This window comes from Lemur catta, chromosome 1, assembly GCF_020740605.2.
Source record: "Lemur catta isolate mLemCat1 chromosome 1, mLemCat1.pri, whole genome shotgun sequence".
Taxonomy (NCBI): Eukaryota; Metazoa; Chordata; class Mammalia; order Primates; family Lemuridae; genus Lemur; species Lemur catta.
Window position 1 is genome coordinate 133,002,138 of NC_059128.1, and position 20,728 is coordinate 133,022,865.

A 20,728-nucleotide genomic window follows, 5' to 3' on the forward strand; every position below is an offset into this window, starting at 1 on the left:
TATAACAAATGCAATATATATAGCAAGTAAGAGAATTAGGCTAAGATTTGGGGGAAGGAGGCTCCTAAAGTTATAAAGATAAAGAAGTAAAAGCCCTCTTTCTAACCTGGGCTTTTCATCACTTTTGCAAAATGAAATCTTAAACCTTATGATTACTTCAGCTATAAAAAACTAACCATCGTGAGTGTGTTCCCAAGTGCTGACAACCAGATATGAAGACTGTAGCATAAACAAACCAATACATAAAAATTAATGTCATTTGCAGTTCACTGAAGCATTACTCACTGATGTCATCAGAATAGAAGACAGGCAGAATAGTCTCTGATCTCCATCCCACATTGATCCCAGTTCATGCCCTGCTGTGTGAACTATTTAAACCCTTTATTCCTTTCTATGAATCAATAGAAGAAATGGTGGTATCTTTTTGAGTGTACAGCGTATCACTGCCTCTACATATTGTCACTCCTGAGCTCAGTGATAGATTCTTCTAGTAACACTTTGTTTCTAAAGTTCAGTATAAAAATTTCAAACTACAAGCATTTGAGGGTTTACATTATTTAAATATTTATTAACACTTTATAAAAGAAAAAATCTGTAGAAATTTTGCTTAAGATTAGAATTTGTCTAACAAACTATGACACATTATTAGTCTTTCATAAACCTACTACAGATGTAAATGAGAACATATTGAAATGGATATATACATGAAGTTGAATCATATTAAAGACATTTTAAAACAGTTTTAAATTATAAAATATTTTTATATGCTGCTACCTTTCATTTTTTTCTGAAGCACCAAGTTTTGATACATCCACACTCTTGCCGCCTGTCTTTTTTTTCTTTTCTCTCTTTTTTCTACTAAGCAGTTCATCCTTAATGTGGAAAGAATTATGGTTATAGGTTATCATTAACATGTATTCTTTAAATGTTATCAAGACTCTTCTGTGAAGGGTAAACATTATAGAGGAACATTTATGCAAATATATGTAAGGTCCAACATGATTAAGTAAAATCATCAATCTTTCACAATAACTGTTACCATGGTATCCAGGCCTTAAACACACATGAAGTTCAGCACTGTCAGTCATGTGCATCTCCATAGCAATCAAAGTTTTCTAAGCAGAGAAAGCATTCAACTCACTTTTTCTCATTCATCCAACTTTAATAATGTCACTTCAAAAGGAATGAGTAAACAGATGCTAATTCATGAAGACTGATAAATATGTTGGATTATCTTTAACATATAAATAAAATCCATAGCAGAATAAACTACATAGTAGCATATTAGACCAAGAAAAGTGTAATAATTTTTTAACCAACTGATCTCTAAAGTTATAAAACTATATTCATTTCAAATCTCATTTAGTTAAAACATTTTTAAAGTCGACATTCATTTATAAGGGCCTGTGACACAAAAAATTCCTAAAATAAGTCTTATATAAAAAATATTTCTATTTGAAGGTGATAATTAAGAAAACATGACTTGACTTTCTAATTTTCAGCTAGATATTTGGTTATTCATGAAGTTTTATAACAAATTCAAATTCCACATTTTTAAAAAGAAGGATATTTTCTTCTTATTTCATGGGTTCTTCTTGACTTAGAAATGTGTCAATCACTAAATATTGAGCACAAAACTACTGGAATGAGGAGTACATATAGAAAAACTGAAATTTTCATCAGTTGAAAAATAAATGTCTGACATTCCATGTAACATTAGGGAGGCTAGATCAATTATTACTAATACTTACCAGTTGTTTTTCCAGGTAGATTGACCAAACCACAGCATAATGACCCACTGTGAGAATAATGAACAACAGTAATGCCAGCTCAGCATTGCTCATTTTTCTCACCCGCCTGTAGTAGAATACAGGCTGTCGCCAATCTGGAAGTCCATTGATCAGAATATCATCATACCTAAAATAGCAAATATAACAAGTTTTTCATGGGAGTTTAAAATAAAAACAGAAAACTTTATTTGTATCTATATTTACAAAGAGGAAAGAGAAAAGAATTTCTCCAAAATAGATACTATTTATGTAGAACATCAGTATTACAATGTCTAGCTCTAGTCTACAGCTTTAGTCACTGACAACCTTCAACAAGGTGCACAGTAACATACTGTGCATACCAGATCTAGTGTTTTTATGGCAGCCATAGATGTGACTCCTATTAATAGAATGACATCTCAACTAAAGGAGCTACCTATAGTCTACCTGTCTACTACAGTCTGTAGTAAAGACCCCATCATTGAAGTCAGCAACAAAAGGAAGGATCTCAATAGGAGAAAAATCAAGATAAGAGCTATTTGTTACCATGCATTACATATTAATTGAATCAAATTCAGAATAAATTTTCTATCAGTGCTTTTATTTCTACCCCTATACTATGGTGATCCAAGGTTGAAATATTTACATACATTATCTTATCAAAGCTTTTTAATGGGGTAAAAGCCTATAAAATAAGCACCTTTTAATTTTGTATTGCCACATTACCTTAGAAAATAAAAAACTCAAATTGGAAAAAGATATGGAAACAACCACTGTTTATGTCAGATTTCTCAGTAAAACTATTTGTAAACATTTGTGGCAATATCCTCATTTCTGGCTTTTGCTGGAAGAGAAGAACATTAACAAGTAAAAGCTTTCCTAGTCATGCATTTTAAATCAGCTTACTTGGTACAGGCTAAAAAAGTTACTTTAAAGTAAAATTTCAAGTGAATTTAAAATTATTTCTCAGACAATTATTGAGCAAATATTTTTAAGTTTAAAAATAAGGAGTAACATTTGTGATTGTAAAACTCAAAATGGTCACACACAAACACTGTATGTTCAACACACATAACCTGTTAATCTTAATTGAACACAACTCATTAAATATTCTAATCACACTATTTCCAGAATTAAATCTTCACTGAAAGGCCTAATTTGGTGCAACACATTGACCAAAATATTTTAATTAAAAATATTCTGAGTTAGTCGCAGGCCTAATTACAGGAATAGAAATAGGGCCTATATTGTCAGGCAGGTCAGTAGAACTCAGTAGTAGGTTTTTCTCAAGTAAATTGACCGATCTAGGAATAATAGCACAGCTGCTAAACTGCCAGTCTTGACATGTAAATCAATTTAAATGCAACAACTGCAGTAGCTACTTTGATAGTTATTAAATTGATACCTTGGAGATATGCTAAAAAAAATAAAGCAGAGGATTTATTACAGGCAACTTCTTTTTTCAGTAGAAAAACATTTAGCTATAAATGCCAAATATATTTTATTAGCAAATATAAAACCTGACTTTTAGATCAACTTAGGTTATTAATAATGCTATCAGATCAGAATAACCAATGTTGAAAGCAAAGGACATTAATTAGTAGTAAAAATCATAAAAGGCAAACTGTGTAACATATAAGTCTACAAATTAAAATATGGTAGTGAAGTAGCTGGGCCAGACAAAATTTGGTGTTAAATATTCTTTTTTTGATATTTATAAAAATTCTTGAATATTAACATCAAGATATAATATGACTTAATAGAAAACTAACATTTCTGTCCTCAAAAATTTATATTTAAATCTATCTTGTAAAACCTGCCTAATTTTAAATTAGAAATGGGTAGGTAATGGCATAACACAAAATTACAACATTCAAATGAAGTCCAATGAATGTTAAGCCCTGAATTTATTCTAAACTCATATTCTAGTTCAGATTCGTTGAAAGAAAAAAAGGTGAATATAAAAATCATTGTTTTCAGCAAATCTTTCCATGAAATAACTTCATGTAAAAAGTATGGTTATTAATAAAGAATAACTAAGAAAGTGGAGACAATTCCCTGAGAGCATCCTTAAGTATTAAATTTGGTTTAGATCTGACTAAACTGTATTGAAAGAAAACACAGTTGAGCTCATAGCTAAGAATCTCATATCAAATACTTTATCACCAACATAACTGAAAATGCTATCTATCAATAGGTACTATTTTCTAACCCACATATAAACTGTATTTAGTGCACAACCAAATTCAAGATAGCAAAATCTCATGTACTGAACACATTAAACACAACTAGATATTTCCTGGGCTATGTCTGCCACTCTAAACAACAGTCTCCAAGGATTAAGCTTTAGAATCAATGCTCTATTGATTTTACTATCAATGAACATTATGGCTCACACGACTGGCCATTTTAAGGAAAGATAGCCTCTATTATAGTTCACTTTTTGGAATATATGCTGTTAAAAGATAAATCACTGCTTTCCTGATCCAACACTGAAAAAACAAATACATTTCTTAAAGTACACACAGATACTATTTTCGTAAGTTATTTAAGAAAAAACATTATGTTGACAACACAAAGTTTAAAACACCACTTTATTATGCTTTTTCTATATTTAAACACATAACACTGTTAAAATGCTCTGTAACTGAGACTCAACAAACTATACTTAACTACTTGTTAAAGCCAGATTAAGACTGTAGAAATACAGAAATGTATTATAAAATACACAGAAGATCTCTATGATAAAAATATCACTGATGCAAAAAATCATACGGAACTATAAAGGCACTTTCTTGGAAATCAAAACATTAATTGATCAATTCCACACATCCAACATATGGCCTCCTCTGTGTTTACTTCATTTGATTTTCTTTATGCATGATGAACATAAAATAATGGTTACATAATCATTAGTGAGTTCCATACTATAATCTGCAATTTATCAAACATATTTAGCCTAATATAAACACTGGAAAACAAATTTAAAAATTATTTAATTACCAGCAGAAAAAAATTTATAGGAATTTAAAATGTTAGCACATTTTGAAATATAAAATAGTAATTATGTAACTAAAATAGAGAATTTGTACATTATGAAATGAATATTTAAATAATTCTAGCATTTGCCTAAATTGTGACTTTTCATGATATAGAGCTTGAATTTTTAGCTTAACACAATGATAACATAATTTCCATTTAGGTTACATTTTGAAATTTTGAGTAAAATTTAATGGCACAAAGATCATAAATAGGAAACAAGCCTTAATTAATTGATCTTGCTCTTCTTTAAAAAAATGCCAAAAATTACGGTATATAGAACTTTATTGTATATAATAGGTGTCTTATATTTTTTAATTAGGGAAGTTCTAAAATAGAGTTCTTATTCTTAAGATTAATGTTTATTTTGACTTGAATACATATGTAATGAAGTTTACAATAACCAGATAATGGATTTATAAAATTTAGTGATTATGCCTGAGATAATTATACTTTTAACTGCATTTGTAAATAAAACACGATTTTATTTAGTAAACTTAAAAAGTACCTTCAACTTTTATAAATAAAGTAACATAAAATAGACAAAAAATTTAAAGCTGCACAATTGGGTTAGCAAAATAAGACTGGTTAAAAATTTACAACAGATTTTAGACAACAGTCAATATGTTAACATTACTAAAGCACAATCTAGTGCATATACGTAATGATTGGTACTCATTACTTCAGTTCAGCTAACAAGCAGGGCATGCATATAAAAATGTGTTGAAACATTGCTAGGCTACTGTTCTCCAAAATAAACAAGTTAGCTAAGGAGTTTAGAAAAGGCTGCTATGCTAGGTTTCCTTACACTAACCAGGAAAACCTGTTATAGTCACGCATTGCTTAACGATGGGGATGCGTTCTCAGAAATGTTGTGTTAAGTGATTTCGTCGTTGTGTGAACATCATAGAGCACACAAACTTAGTTGGTACAGCCTATCATACACATATACTGTACTGAATACTGTAGGCAACTGTAACACAATGGTAAGTATTTGTATATCAAAACCTAATTAAACATAGGAAAGGTACAGTAAAAACACAGAATTATAATCTTATGGGACCAGCATCATATATATGGTCCATCATTGACTAATATGTCATTATGAGGCATGTGACTGTATTTTCATGCTATAGTCTATCCCTGTGGGGAGAAAAAGGCTTAAAGGTTTATTCACAATTACACTACTAGGAATGTATCTAAGAGAAAGGAAAATATATGTCTACAAGAAGATTTATATGTGAATGTTTGTAGCAGCATTGCTCATCATAGCCCCAAAGGGGAAACAACTTACATGTCCATCAACTGGTGAATGGATAAATAAAAGTAGTATTAATATATTCACACAATGGAATACTATTCAGCAATTAAAAAGAATGAACTACTGGTCTTTGCTACAATATGGATGAAACTCAAAAACACTATGTTAATACAAGCCAGATGCAAAAGACTACATACGGCATGATCCCACTTATATGAAATGTCCAGAAACACAAATTTATAGACACAAAGTAGATCACTGATTGCCTGGGGCTGGAGATAACAACGGGGATGCCCTGCAAATGCATTGAGAGAATTTTTTGAAGTGATATGTACTAAAATTGGATTATGGTGATGGTTTGCACAATTCTGTAAATTTACTGAAAATCACTGAATTGTATACTTAAAACAGGTGACTTTTTATGGTACACAAATTCTATCTAAATAAGGCTGTTAAAAAATAAAACTTGCCTTTTCTTTTTTTAAAAAAAGGTTATCCAGTTTGTTAATTTATCTATTTCATTGCTATTCCCTTTTCCACCAAAATTTAACGAATGCAACTGATTTCAGTGAAAACATAATTATATGTAAGGGAAATAAACAGGAAATATGTCTGTGACAATTTTCCAAACTGCAAATTCCTAGAAGGTTATGCACTTAAAAGCATTTATTCAATGAATATTTATAATAAATAATTGGGATACCAAAAAGCATTTTTAATGCCAATATGAGACAAGCTTCTTTTAGAAGATAAAGCCGACTGTGCTTTTTTTCTAAAGGAATTATCAACATTAGGTAATTGTCTGCAGAGATGCTTTTCTCCAGTATGTTTAAATACTCATAGGTCACCTGGCCTCAGGTGCAAGCTTTAGAGGAGTGATTCTTAGCTTGATTAGCTAAGACTTTTGCCTCAAGGAAAACCAGTTACCAAAAAGTTACTTATGCCTTAGGGTGTATAAATATTACAGCTGTTTGTGTAACTGTCAAATCCATTTTTTCTACCAACACTCCAAAGTAAATGCAGAGGGAACTAATCCTTAAGAGATGATGTTAGATGATTCCATGTTAATGAAGAAACAATTTATACATAAGAAGTGATTTGTTTTGGAAAGATAGAAATAATTTTGGTAATTGAAAGAAATTGTTACAAAGTTTACTGACTTTTAAGATAACAAACAAAAAGATAAAATCTGAAGCCAAAGATGTTAGAAGACTAAATAAAGCTATCTTTACAGACACATTCTTAACGTGTGAAACAAAACTAGAGGCTCACTGAGAGAAACCTACTAGAAAATATGCACAGAATGACCAACAATTCTTTCAACACACTTCCAGGACTCTTTCAACATTATGGATTATCTCAAACCAGAGGAATGTCTGCTATGGTATCTGGACCAATGCCAGCCCTTGTTATAAAGCAAAGAACACTTTAAGAGCATATACTGAATCCTTGCTTTGCAATTTGACAAACTGAGGTATTCAAGTTAAAGATTTCAGATGAGAACCAAGAGTGGTAGCTAACATTTTAGGATACAGAATAATTCCAGAGAATATATTTGAAGATTCAGAATGTCACATAGCATATTTTGGGCGGTTGTCTTTAAGGGGTATTAGCCCCCATAGAGAAATACAGACAGTGAGGCTATCTTTAGCTTAAATCTGAAATACCTAGGTTATTTTTATTTTAAGGCACTGTTACTGTAGAACAAAATCTTCAAACTTTGGATTGTGGCTCACTAGTGTCTTGTGAAATTAACTCAGAGGACCACAACCAGCATTGTTTAAAAATAAAAAAGCCTAGTTTAGGCTAGCCTAGAATAGAAAATAGTATGTTTCACACACAATAAAAAGTTTTCTGAAACTTTTGTTTCAGTTGTGTGTGTGTGTGTCCTGAGGCATGATGCAAAATGTATTTCTTACTGAAGTCTGACTTAAAAATGTCTGAAACCCACCACAATCATGTCTACATTCCATACATTCTGTAGCAATAGAGGAAAGGGGCCCCTCTGCAATCTCCTCTTAAGTCACTGGCACTATAAACCACTATATAAATATATTACCCCTCTTCTGAAAGGGGCACAAAAAAGTGTTAGAGTGAGGGGCTGCCTCCACTCTGAAGTTTAACCCTAAATGCAGAATCACTGGAGCAGAGGGAAGGAAGCAAAAGAAACAGGATAAAGAAGCAAATATTCTTTTTCCATCCCTTATCTTCTACAGGTTTATACAAGCTTATTTAATTGGATTTATCATTCTGAGAGTGAGGAAACAGCAAGAAAGGGTATTAACTTGACTATCACTAACAGTTAAGTCTCAAACATTTAAGGAAGAGTGGGGAAAAAGACCACCAAGCTCAGATAGGAGCCATTAGGATATATTGAAAAGAATGGACATTTGTTTGAAGTCAAGTGCTATTTGTATTTCCCAGGGCATAAACAGCCATGTTAAAAATCTTATCTAATGAAGCCAGGACTTGCTAACGTTATGACTCATGATCCTGAAGCCTGTAAGTATCAAATCAACCTAGAGAATATTTTCAATAGAAATTAATTCTGCTCCAAACGTATTTTAAAAACATTGCATTTCTTGGAAGGAACAAAAACAAAATACTAACTTACAATAAACAAAATGTTTCATGAGACTTAATTCTTTCCTTTAGAAACTATGGCATGAAACTATAAGATCTTAATTCAAAAGCAGAAATGAACACTCACCTCTGCCTTCGTTCGTCATCCTTTAAAACTTCATAAATGGCCACCAACTAAAATAGAAGCATTACTTTAAAATAAAAATACTCTCAATTATAAGAAATCATGTAGGAAGGTGAAAGCACTATAATGTACATGCAGAAATCCCTCTGTGCCCATATATACAATAAACAGTAAAATCTCAAATATCAGTAACAGTTTATGTTTTTGGTTGCACCTTAAGAGGTTAAAAAATTACGTGATATCAAAATGAATCTTTGTGAAAGATGCAAAAGTAATAGTTACTTTAAAATATGAATTATAAAAGCAAAAGCTGTACTTTAGACAAGAAAATTATGACCCTCTAAGAATTGAGATGCTAATACAAAATGATAAAAACGTATTTTGTAAAAAAGTTGAATTAAAATATATACATATTTTTAAACTACTACCTCATTTTCAAATGGAAACATTCTATATATGTTAATATTTCTGTAATAAACATACTTATTAACACATTTGTCACAAAATATATATTACAGCATATTTCACTTACTTGTCTAAACTGAGTTTCTGCATTTTCATCTTTATTCTTGTCTGGATGTAAAGTTAGTGAAAGCTTACGATATGCTTTTCTGATGTCTGCAGATGAAGCATCCTGGAGGTGGTAGGGGGAGGGGGAAAATACAAAGCAAACTTTGTCAGAAAAAGAAATTCCCAGAACCTTGTTAAGATCTGAGAAGACAGCCAACCAAGTGCAGGACCCCAGGCAATGTAATTTGAGCAATCAGTCTAACAACCAGGCTATGCAACTAGCCTGACCCACATGACTGAACAATTATTCAATCTAATTTGGCTCTCGTCTTAACCTTTCATTGCCATACAGTCATTTAAAGAAGACAGTATTTGGCAAAACTTTTCAAACACTTGCCTTCTTAAAATTAACCAATAAATCTTTTTCAGTAATTAAGAGATCAAAAAGAAACAAATTAAAAATTAATACATCTGTGTGCCTTCAAAGAAGGTCTTTATTTATTTGAGAATCTGAAAGCCAATTTCTGAATCCCAGACTAACCATATGTGGTTTCTTTATTGTTATTTATATTGAATTTATCATCTAGCAACAACCTATGGAATCTCAATTTCACATGCCAAAAAGTACGCCTATTTGAAGGCAGTTAGAATTTCATTTATCCAAAATAATTATGATTAGAAATAGTTATGTATATTGCACTTAACACTTATTTAGTATTTAAAGTGTTTTCAATGTTGTCTGGTTTCCTCAGGCTGGTTTGTAGAAATAAATTTGCCCAACATCTATGTATTAGTAGTACAGTTTAAATATATTTAAAAGGTCATTATGGTTCAGTACTTCAGATTAAGTGGATGTTAAAATTACATTTTATGTAATCCTGTGTGCACAGGTAAAATCACAGAACATCATTCTACATGGTCAGTATAAAATGCATGACAATAACAAAGAGTACACTATCAAGCTGGGGTTTAAAACTTGATGTCTACTGAGTTTAAAAGATATTCCAATAACATTCACATTGGGGCAAATTATAGTAAAATTGGTATTATTCTATTAAATGTTGTCTCTTGTTTGATAGCTGTCTAATTTCTAAAACTACTTTACTAAAATGTTCAAATAACTAAAAAAACAACAAAAAATCTATATACTTGGGACTAAATAGTTGTTAAAGAAACAGAGTTAGAAACAGACAAAGTGAGACTATAATTAATTAGTCTGTCAATTTTTCCTTAATAAACCATTATTTTCATTACCAGTTTTCTGGGGCTTGTTGCTGCAGGCTAGTATGCTACCCTAGGTATGAATATTTTGTGATTTGTGGAGGGCTGAGGAGCTATAAAATTGGCAAAGTAAGTATTGCAGGTATTAATAATATGGTTGCAATTTTCATTCTAATTTGTTTAATGAAATTGACATATTCCCTATATTAAAGGATAGGTAATGTGGTAGAAAAGGATGATTATTTAATGAAAATCTGTGATGAATCCTTTTGTTGAGCAAAGAGATCAAGTGCCAAATGAATAACTATTTTCTAATTGGGATTTTAATTTTAGATTTTATTAAACTGGGACTATGTCATAAAGAAAATTATTCCAAAAGTAGATTTCTTAGAAATTAAGAATGTATGTATTTTCTTCCATTACAAAATTAATACATGCTCATTATGGAACATCTATGACTTCCTTAAAAATAAAAATGACTAATAGTCACCTAAGGCATTTCCCTGCTTCCTTTCTTGTCTTTCTGACACCAGTCCTCCATTTTTCTGCCACAGTGGGTACCCCAAATGCAAATGGAGCCAGATGGTTCTCCTATTTCAAACCTTTCAGCAGCTCCCAAGTGCCTATGTTTTCCAATCTTCTTAGCCTTGTCTCTCATCATCTTGGCTTACCCTCCTGGTCCCCTAGATCATCTTCCTGCATCCCAGCCTTAGGATGCATCTCACTAACTTCATGTTGTTGTTTTTCACCAAGCTACAGATATAGACAGTTGTCTTCTGACCAAGAAACAAGTTTCTTAGGCTACACACAAATAGTGCCTGACTATTACTATTTCCCTCTTGAGGATCCACCCAGTAGAGTTATTTCACCAATAAGCTTTACCCTAAGTGGAGAAAGTGGAAAAACAAAACCATTTTCCTATCTACAAAGACATGCTCTATACAAGTTGTACCTCAAACTAGCTTATACATTTATTTCATTTTAGTTACTCAATAAATCTAACTTATTTTATCTTCATAACAAACCTATGATGTGTGAACAGTTATTATCAGGCCCATTTTACTGAAGAGGTAAATCAGGCAGAGAAAGGTTAAGTAACTTCCTCAAGTTCGTACTGCTGGCACACAGATGAAAACATAATTCAAAGCCGGAAAACGCTGCCTCAGAATCAGAAATCTTTATATTGACTATTTATATTTAGGCTGAGTAACTGCACAAGAAGATACAGCTTGGAGAAGGCAGTGAGAACAGCTGTCACATTCTTGTTGATCTGATAAACTATATGGAACATGTCCACAGAACTGCAATGTGAATAGGTTCCACTGGAGTTTTAAAGGTAAAGACTCTGGTATGTGTTGGCTTCTTTAACACATTTTACATTACATTTCTATTAAAGGCCTGAATGTTAGAACATTCATCTCCCATATTCAGCCAATTAGACCTTTTATCTCTCCGGCTTGTAGAGAAAAATTTTTGATAGCATTATGGGTGAATTGGCCATCTTTAACACTTTTGATATGAGGCCATCTACTGGATTCATTTGCCAGGATTCTTTTTCTTCTAAATGTCATATGGTTCTTTGGCAAGCTAAATATGAATTATCTTAGCACTCGGATGACCTCTATAAAGAGACATATAGTTACTCTTTACAAAAATCAAAAAAACTGAAAGCAATATATTCTCATCAAAACTGAAACAACATGGTAGCATGTCAGTGAAAATAGCAGAGCAGGGAACTAAAAGAGCCTGTCTCTCCACAGAAACAGTGAATAAACTGGCAAAAACTGTCAAGAACCAACTTTATCTGAACTCTGAATACCAGTGAAAATTTACAGCAATCAGGCAAACTCTTAAGAAAAACATAGGCGATTTTCACTAAGGGTCCTGAAGATGCCAATCTGAGTTCTTGATGTGGGTTCCTAATGCCAGAGGGAGCAGAGCTGATCCTGTTCTCAAAGAACTGTAGTTGTTTATTTTGACCTGTCTGTTGGCCCCCTGACACACTGTGTAAAGGGCTTGCCTTTATTTTGCCAAACTCAGAACTCCACCAGGGCAGAGAGAGCATTTGTCGAAAACACTTAAAGGTAAATTTATTAGCAAGTACTGAATGGGGCAAGGGATTGCAATTGAGGCAAACAATGAATACATCAAAAAGCCTGGGAAGTGAGCAAAGACTGGGGAGCGAGCAGCTTTGTGGGTAATAAGGGCTTCGTAAAGCTCCCACATATTCCTTGGAAACTAGAAGGCCATACCTTCTAATTTTCAGAGCACATGCTCAGAAAGACCTGAGAGGGCCCTAAGTTCTCACCTCTGGCTGATCTTCAGGCTCTGCACAAGAAAAAACTGAAGGCTAAGAAAGAGCTGTAAACTGCCCAGAAGGCATGCCCCAATATATACATAGAACCCACTGGGAGATACATTTATACAGTCATGTACCTCATAACAACATTTCCATTATGATGGACCACATATACTACAGTGACCCCACAAGATTATAATGGAGCTGAAAAATTCCTATCACCTAGTGACATCTTAGCCATCCTAATGTCATAGTGCAATGCATTATTCACTTGTCACTTGTTTGTGGCAATACTGCTGTAAACAAACCTACTGTGATGCTAGTCGTATAAAAGTATGGCAAATTCAATTATGTACAGTACATAATACTTGATAATGAACAAATATGTTACTGGTTTATATATTTACTATGCTACAGTATAATTTTTATTATTACTTTAGAGCATATGCCTTCTACGTATTAAAAAAAAAAAAAAAAGCTAACTGTAAAACAGCTTCAGGCAGGCCGTCCAGGAGATACACCAGAAAAGTTATTATTAAAAAAATGACAGTTCCATGTGTGTTATTGACCTTGAAGATCTTCCAGTGGGACACAATATGGAGGTAGAAGGCAGTGAACCCTGACCCTGTGTAGGCATAGGCTAATGTGTGTGTTTGTGTCTTAGTTTTTAATAAAAAAGCTTAAAAGTAAACAAAACAAAACAAATTTAAATAGAAAAAGCTTATAGAATAAGGATATAAAGAAAACATTTTTGTACAGCTATATAATGTGTTTGTGTTTTAAGCTAAGTGTTATTAAGAAAGAGTTAAAAGGTTAAAAAAATTAAAAAGTTTATAAAGTAAAAAAGTTATAATAAACTAAGGTTAATTTATTATGGAACAAAGAAAAAAATTTTTTTAATAAATTTGGTGTAGCCTAGGTGTACAGTGTTTATAAAGTCTACAGTAGTACACAGTAATGTCCTAAGTCTTCACATTCACTCACCACTCACTCACTGACTCACCTAGAGCAACTTCCAGTCCTATAAGCTCCATTCATAGTAGGTGTTCTATAGAGTTGTACCATTTTTTATCTTTTATACTATATTTTTACTGTACCTTTTCTATGTTTAGATACACCAATACTTACCATTGTGCTACAATTGCCTACAGTATTCAGTACAGTAACATGCAGTACAGATTTGCAGCCTAGGAGCAATAGGCTATACCATACAGCCTAGGTGTGGAGGAGGCCATACCATCTAGATTTTTGTAAATACACTCTACAATGTTCACACCATGACAAAATTGCCTAATGATGCATTTCTGAGAACATATGCCCATCATTAAGCGACAAATGATTGTATACTTCTGGTTCCAAATGTTTAAGGAAATCTCTGCTGAATCATTAGCTGATCACTAAGCTAACTGAACTGAGATTCTAGTGGCCAGTAAAGCAAAGAACATACACTTCACAAAAGTGTATATTTCAGAAAAGTCACTAGACAAACAACACCAACCACAAGCAGCAAAAACAAATCCTGGGGAGGTGGAAGAATACAGTTGCCATATTATATATTTAAAATGTCTAGTATTCAATAAAATATTTTGAGGTAGGCAAAGAAACAAGAAAGCATGGTCCACACACAAAGAAAAAGAAATTAATAGAAACTATCCCTCAGAAAGTCCAGATATTGGATTTACTAGACAAAGACTTTAAATCAACTATTTTAAATATACATGCACAAAGAACTAAAGGAAAGTATGAGAATGATGTTTTACCAAATTGAGAATATCAAGAAAAAGACAGAACTTTTAAAAAGGAATCAAATAGCTGGGTGTGGTGGCTCACACCTGTAATCCTAGCACTCTGGGAGGCTGAGGTGGGAGAATTGCTTGAGCTCAGGAGTTTAAGATTAGCCTGAGCAAGAGTGAAACTCTGTCTCTACTAAAAATAGAAAAATTAGCTAGGAGTTGTGGTGTGCACCTGTAGTCCCAGCTACTCAGCAGGCTGAGACAGGAAGATGGCTTGAGTCCGGGAGTTTGAGGTTGTATTGTGCTACAATGACGCCACTGCACTCTACCCATGGCGAGAGCGAGCCTCTGCCTCAAGCGGGGTGGGGTGAGTGGGGGAGGGAGGGGAGAAAAGGAACCAAATAGAAATTCTGAAATTCTGTATTTGAAAAATACAATAACTGAAATGACAATTTCACTAGGTGGGGGCTCAACAGCAGATTTGAGTAGGCAGAAGAAAGAATCAATGAACATGAAGATAGGTCAATTGAGATTACCTGATCTAAGGAACAGAACAAAAAAGGGATGAAGAAAAATGAACAGAGCCTAAGAGAACTGTGAGACATTATTAAGAGTACCAACAAATATACAGTGAGAACACAAGACACAAGACGGAGAAGAAAGAGAAAAAGGGACAGAAAAAATATTTGAAGAAAAAATGATTGAAAACTTCAAAAATGTGATGAAAGACATGAATCTACACATCCTAGAATATTAACAAAACCCAAGTAGTATAAAACCAAGGACATCTGTACTTAAACTGTTGAAAGACAAAGACAAAGGAGAGAGAATTCTGAAAGTTGCAAGAGAGAAGTAACTCATCATGTGCAAGGGATCCCTATTAAAATTAACAGCTAATAGCTCATCAGAAATTATGGAGGCCAGAGGTAGTAGAATAACATACTCAAATGCAAAAAAAAAAAAAACCACCCAAAACCAAAAAACCCCTGTAAACCATGAATTCCGTATCCAACAAAACCATCCCTCAAAAATAAAAGAGAAATTAAGATAGTCTAGTTAAACAAAAAATAATAGTTCACTGCTAGTAGATTTGCTCTGTAAGAAATGCTACAGGGAGTCCTTCAAGCTGAAAGAGAAACAAATACTAGACAGTAACTTAAATCAGCACAAAGCAATAAAGAACACTGGTAAAGATAATGCTATGGTCCTGAATGTTTATGTTCTTTAAAAATCCATGTGCTGAAATCTAATCCCCAACATGATGGTATTAGGAGGTGGGGCATTTGGGAGGTGATTAGGTCAAGAGGCCCTCATAAATGGGATTAGTGCCCTTAAAAAAGAGGTCCGATGGAGCTGCCCTTTTTTGCCCTTCTGCCATGTGAGGACACACAGAAGGCGCCATCTGTGAGGAATGGCCCCTCACCATACAGTAAATTTGCTGGTGCTTTGATCTTGGACTTCCCAGCCTCCAGAAATGTGAGCAATAAGTTTCTGTTGTCTATAAACTACCCAGTATAAGGTATTTTCTTATAGTAGCCCAACAGACTACTATAAAACTCTGCCATCGTAGCGAGAAGCCAGCCACGGGCAATACATAAATAAATGGGTGTGGCAGTGTTCCAATAAAATTTTATTTACAAAAATAGGTAGTGATGGTTTTTGGAACATGGACTATAGTTTGTTGATCCCTGATGGGGTCAATGGATTGCCAATAATCTAAAACTCATTCTATTTATACAGTGTCTCCACACATGTGATATCCACCTTTTTTTTTCATGTCCATCAGGTTGTAGAAAAACACGTGGCTAGTTAACTCCCACGAAAAATCAGAAGACCTTATTTAGGATATGACCAGAGTAAACTCTTCTTAATAAAACTTCCTATTGTCCTAAAACAAAAAACCTTAGGAATATTACAGGGGAAGGTCATACATATGGTTATCAGATTCCATAAGGAAGGAAGACTACAGTCATACAAACTGTATATTTAGTCACATAGTTGAGAAACTTTAAACTGTGGTTGATATCAAGGAACCTTAATTTGTGTAGTGTTACTAACCAAGATCAACTGCCTCAAGGTTATGTGTCAAATAATGGACATTTTGGTCGGTGACAGACCAGACAGATATATGACAGTGGTCCCATAAGATTATAATGGAGCTGCCCTATACAGGTATACTGTTTTTTAATCTTTTATACTGTACTTTTCTATGTTTAGATATGTTTACATACCCAAATATTTAATGTTGTGTTACAACTGCCTACAGTATTCAGTACAATAACATGCTATACACTGTGACAGGCTACACCATTTGGTTTGTGTAAGTACATTCTATGATGTTCGTATGACAAAATCACCTAATGACGTATTTCTCAGAATGTAACCTCATTGTTAATTGAGGAGTAAGTGTAATTTCATGTAATCTTTCTGACTAGGGTTTTGGGTCATTTTAGCATCTGATATTACTTATTAAATGTTTATGCTAAACTCTTCCTAATGATTTTGCTCTTTACTATGACCTCTACATGTAAATTTATCAGTCAATACAGCTTTCTCACCCCATCTCCATCACCTCAAAAAAATCAACAAAAAGCCAAAACCAAACCAAACCAAAGCAAAGGTTATACCTGTACAGAAGTACATTTAGCACTAGAAGAAATAAATAATAGAGACACTTAAAGGAAGTTGTGTTTGGTCAGTGGATAAGGAGGATAAACCAGGAAACATATATTCATCACAATATCTTTAGGACCACAGGATTTTATACCAGGTACATATAAAATAAATTGAAAAAGGAAAATATTTTTAAAATAAATTTTAAAGTAAAAAATAATTTTCCACGGCAAATAAAAATAATAAACATAATTAAGTAGTTTACTTCATGATAAATTTTAGGTCTGGGCCTGGGTGGTTAATATGTTACAAAAGAAACAGGGAGAGGCTTCGGGTTTCTCCATCATAGATCACTGTTAAAGTCAATGGTCTTTGGAGAAATCTATTGAAATTTATGTAAGATTATAGCTTTGAAATTCTTAGCCTTAAGCTATATATAGTAACCAACGATATGTTAAACTGTATCAAATCCTGATTGTTAATCTATATCAAATCCTGGTTATTGATATAGAATATTTATTATTCTTTGAGAGTCAAGGTCAGTAAGAATGATTTCTTGACGAATCAGATAAAAATTTCCAGTGTAGTAAAAGAAGAAGATTTTCTGCCCCTTTATTTTAGGAATGTGGTTTGCCCCCTTATTTTAAACTTGTACTTAAATAAATTTGGGTCAATAACATGTTTATTTCAGTTGGATACACCTCTGCCATCTTCATAAGATTAAAAAGGTAAGCATTCTCTAAAATGTAGATAAAAGACTGAGGCCTCAAGAGACAGCTGCTTTTGATATCTAATTACTGGGGGACTGAGATGGCAGGAACATCAGACCAACTATTCACAAAACAAAATCATCATTTCTATAATCTGGTAACTAGATTAGTTATCTCAGACTGTATCTTGCAACAGATTTATCTTTAAAAGGAGGTCCCTTTAACAAGTTGGTGGCAGTGGGTGGAAGGATGTACAGTTCTATATTAAAGAGATTTAAGAGACAGAAGAACCAAATGTAATATATGGAACTTGCCTGGTCCTTGATTCAAACAAAACCAGGATAAAAAGACATTTTTGAGACAATTAGGAACATCTGAATAAGCACTGTATACTAGATGCTATTAAGGACTTATTAATTATATGGGGTGGGATAATAGCATTCTGGTCAAGAAAATATCTTTATCAAGAGATGCACAGTGAAGCACTCAGGAGTAAACTGTCATAATGTTTGATAGTCATTTTAAAGTACTTCAGGAAAAAAAGGACAATGTAGCAAAATGTTGACAATTATTAAATCTGAGTGTTGGATATATAGGAATTCATTAAAATATTCCCTCTACTGTTATGTATGTTTTAAGTTTTTCATGATAAAAAGCCAAAAAAGAACAGGAGTGAGCAATAAATCATACAATATATAATTAAATATAACAGTATTATGATTGGTAATTTGTGATATATGTGTTTAGCAAGTGTTCTTGAAACAGAAGACATGTGCCATAAGAGACAAACTAGTAATAGCCTAGAATTTTTAAAAAAGAAAAAAAGGAGGTGGAGGGAAGCAAAGAAGGGTAAGTGGTAAAGCAAAAGCTATTATTTGATTTTCATTCATTATTACAGAAATACAGGTTTTATTATCATCTTTAAGGATCAGAAAGTAACCACTGTGCAACAGAAAAGCACATGAAAATTTCCAAATTAAAAGAAATTTTACTAAGCCAACAAAAGCAAGTAAAGGAAAATAACAAAAAAGTATAATAGACAAGAGCGAAAAAACAAAATTGAGCAATTAGTTTCTCAGTAACTATAAACATATACTGAATTCCCTTATTAAAATACACATAACCAACAAATTGAGTTAAAAACAAAACTCAAAAGACTGAAAACAAAGATGAACAAAGAGAGAAGCAAACCAAAACAAAAAAAAAAAAGCAATAGTGTTGATATTAATATCAGCAAATAGGAATTCAAAGTCAAAAGTAAGTAACAGGACAAAGTGTGGTAAGAAGTAATGATAAAAAGTCTAATTCATTGATAAGTTTAAGTAGTCATAAACTATTTTGTTCCAAACACCCAAAATTCACCCACATAACAGCAAAAACTCCTAAATAAAATAACTTAATAAAAACAATCACAGTAGAAGACTTTAATATACCTTTTCCAGAATGACAGATCAAGTAAGCCCAAAATAAGCATAGTTATAAAGAATTTGAATAGTAATTTTTTTAAAAACAAACAACTTTAAGATGCTTATATTTACATAAGTATTAGGTCATTAAATATGAAATGTCTGATTTCAAATCAAAAGTTTATTATATTTCAATAAGCAGTAAAATTAATCAAAGTATGTGCCTAAACTATCAACACAGTTTTGTCATCTTAATGGTAGCTTGTTTGTGCCAGCAGTGAAGAAGCCTGGAGAGCAAGTGGCGATGAAATTGCAAAAAGCATTTTCCACAGCTTGCTTAGAATTGAATATTTTTCCTTGCCAGAAGTGGCCCAAAGCCTGGAAGAAGTGGTGGTCAGTTGGTGCAAGGTCTGGTGAATAAGGTGGATGACAGGGAATTTCCAAGCCCAGCTTCTACAGTTTGAGCAGTGTTGTTTGTGCAACATGTGGTCCACCCTGGTCTTGCAAGAGGATTGCCCTGTCTCAATTGACCAATCTCGGCTGCTTAATCACAAGCATCCTCATCAATTTGTCCAAATGGTTGCAGTAGACATCCACTGTCATTGATTGACCAGGTTTCGTGAAGCTGTAGTGGATAATACCAGCACTGGACCACCAAACAGACACCATTAGCTTTTTTTGATGAACATTCAGTTTTTAACTGTGTTTTGGCACTTCCTCTTTATCCAGCCATTGTGCTGAACGCTTGTGATTGACAAAAAGAAGCCATTTTTCATCACACATCACAATACGGTGTAAAAATGGTTCGCCTTTATGTCGTGATAGCAAAGAAAGGCAAGCTTCGGGACAATTTCTCCTCTGACGCTCATTTTCATGTAGAAGCCATCTATCCAGCTTCTTTACCTTGCTGATTTGTTTCAAATTGTCCAATATTGTTGGAATAGTAATGTCAAACCTTGCTGCTAATTCACATGTAGGTTGAGATGAATTTGCTTCCACTACAGCTTTCAGTTCATCATTATCCACCTTGGTCTCAGGTCGCCCACATGGCTCACTTTCAAGATTAAAATCCCCAGAACAGAACTGCTCAAACCATCCATGCACTTTGCGTTCATCAGCCACATCCTTCCCAAACATTTCATTGATATTTCAAGATGTCTGTGCTGCATTAGTTCCATGAAGGAATTCATATTTGAAAATAACATGAATTTTTGACTTATCCATGGTTTCACAAAAATTGCTCTAAAAAAAATTTAAAGATAATCACAAGCCAGAATGTGCATTTGAAAGACGCAGGATGTACCTTCACAAGAAAAACAAAACAGTAAGTGTCAAAGTGAAATGTCAGAGATAGCAAGTGTCAAACTTAGTACTGAAGGAAATCGGGTATTTCTTACTTAATAACCTAATACAAGTACGCAAATATATACATTACCAGCAGATTATACCAGACCTATATT

General features: G+C 33.1%; 1 protein-coding gene across 1 annotated transcript in view; it reads right to left on the reverse strand.

Annotated features, from left to right (window-relative positions):
- DNAJC1 (DnaJ heat shock protein family (Hsp40) member C1) overlaps positions 1-20,728 on the reverse strand; it is a 179,692-nt gene that overhangs the window by 104,587 nt on the left and 54,377 nt on the right. The window contains exons 2-5 of the mRNA XM_045534683.1: positions 9,309-9,410; positions 8,780-8,826; positions 1,752-1,917; positions 775-872 (exon numbers count right to left, since the gene is read on the reverse strand). Coding sequence (XP_045390639.1) covers positions 775-872; positions 1,752-1,917; positions 8,780-8,826; positions 9,309-9,410 — 413 coding nt within the window. The remainder of the gene's footprint in view (positions 1-774; positions 873-1,751; positions 1,918-8,779; positions 8,827-9,308; positions 9,411-20,728) is intronic.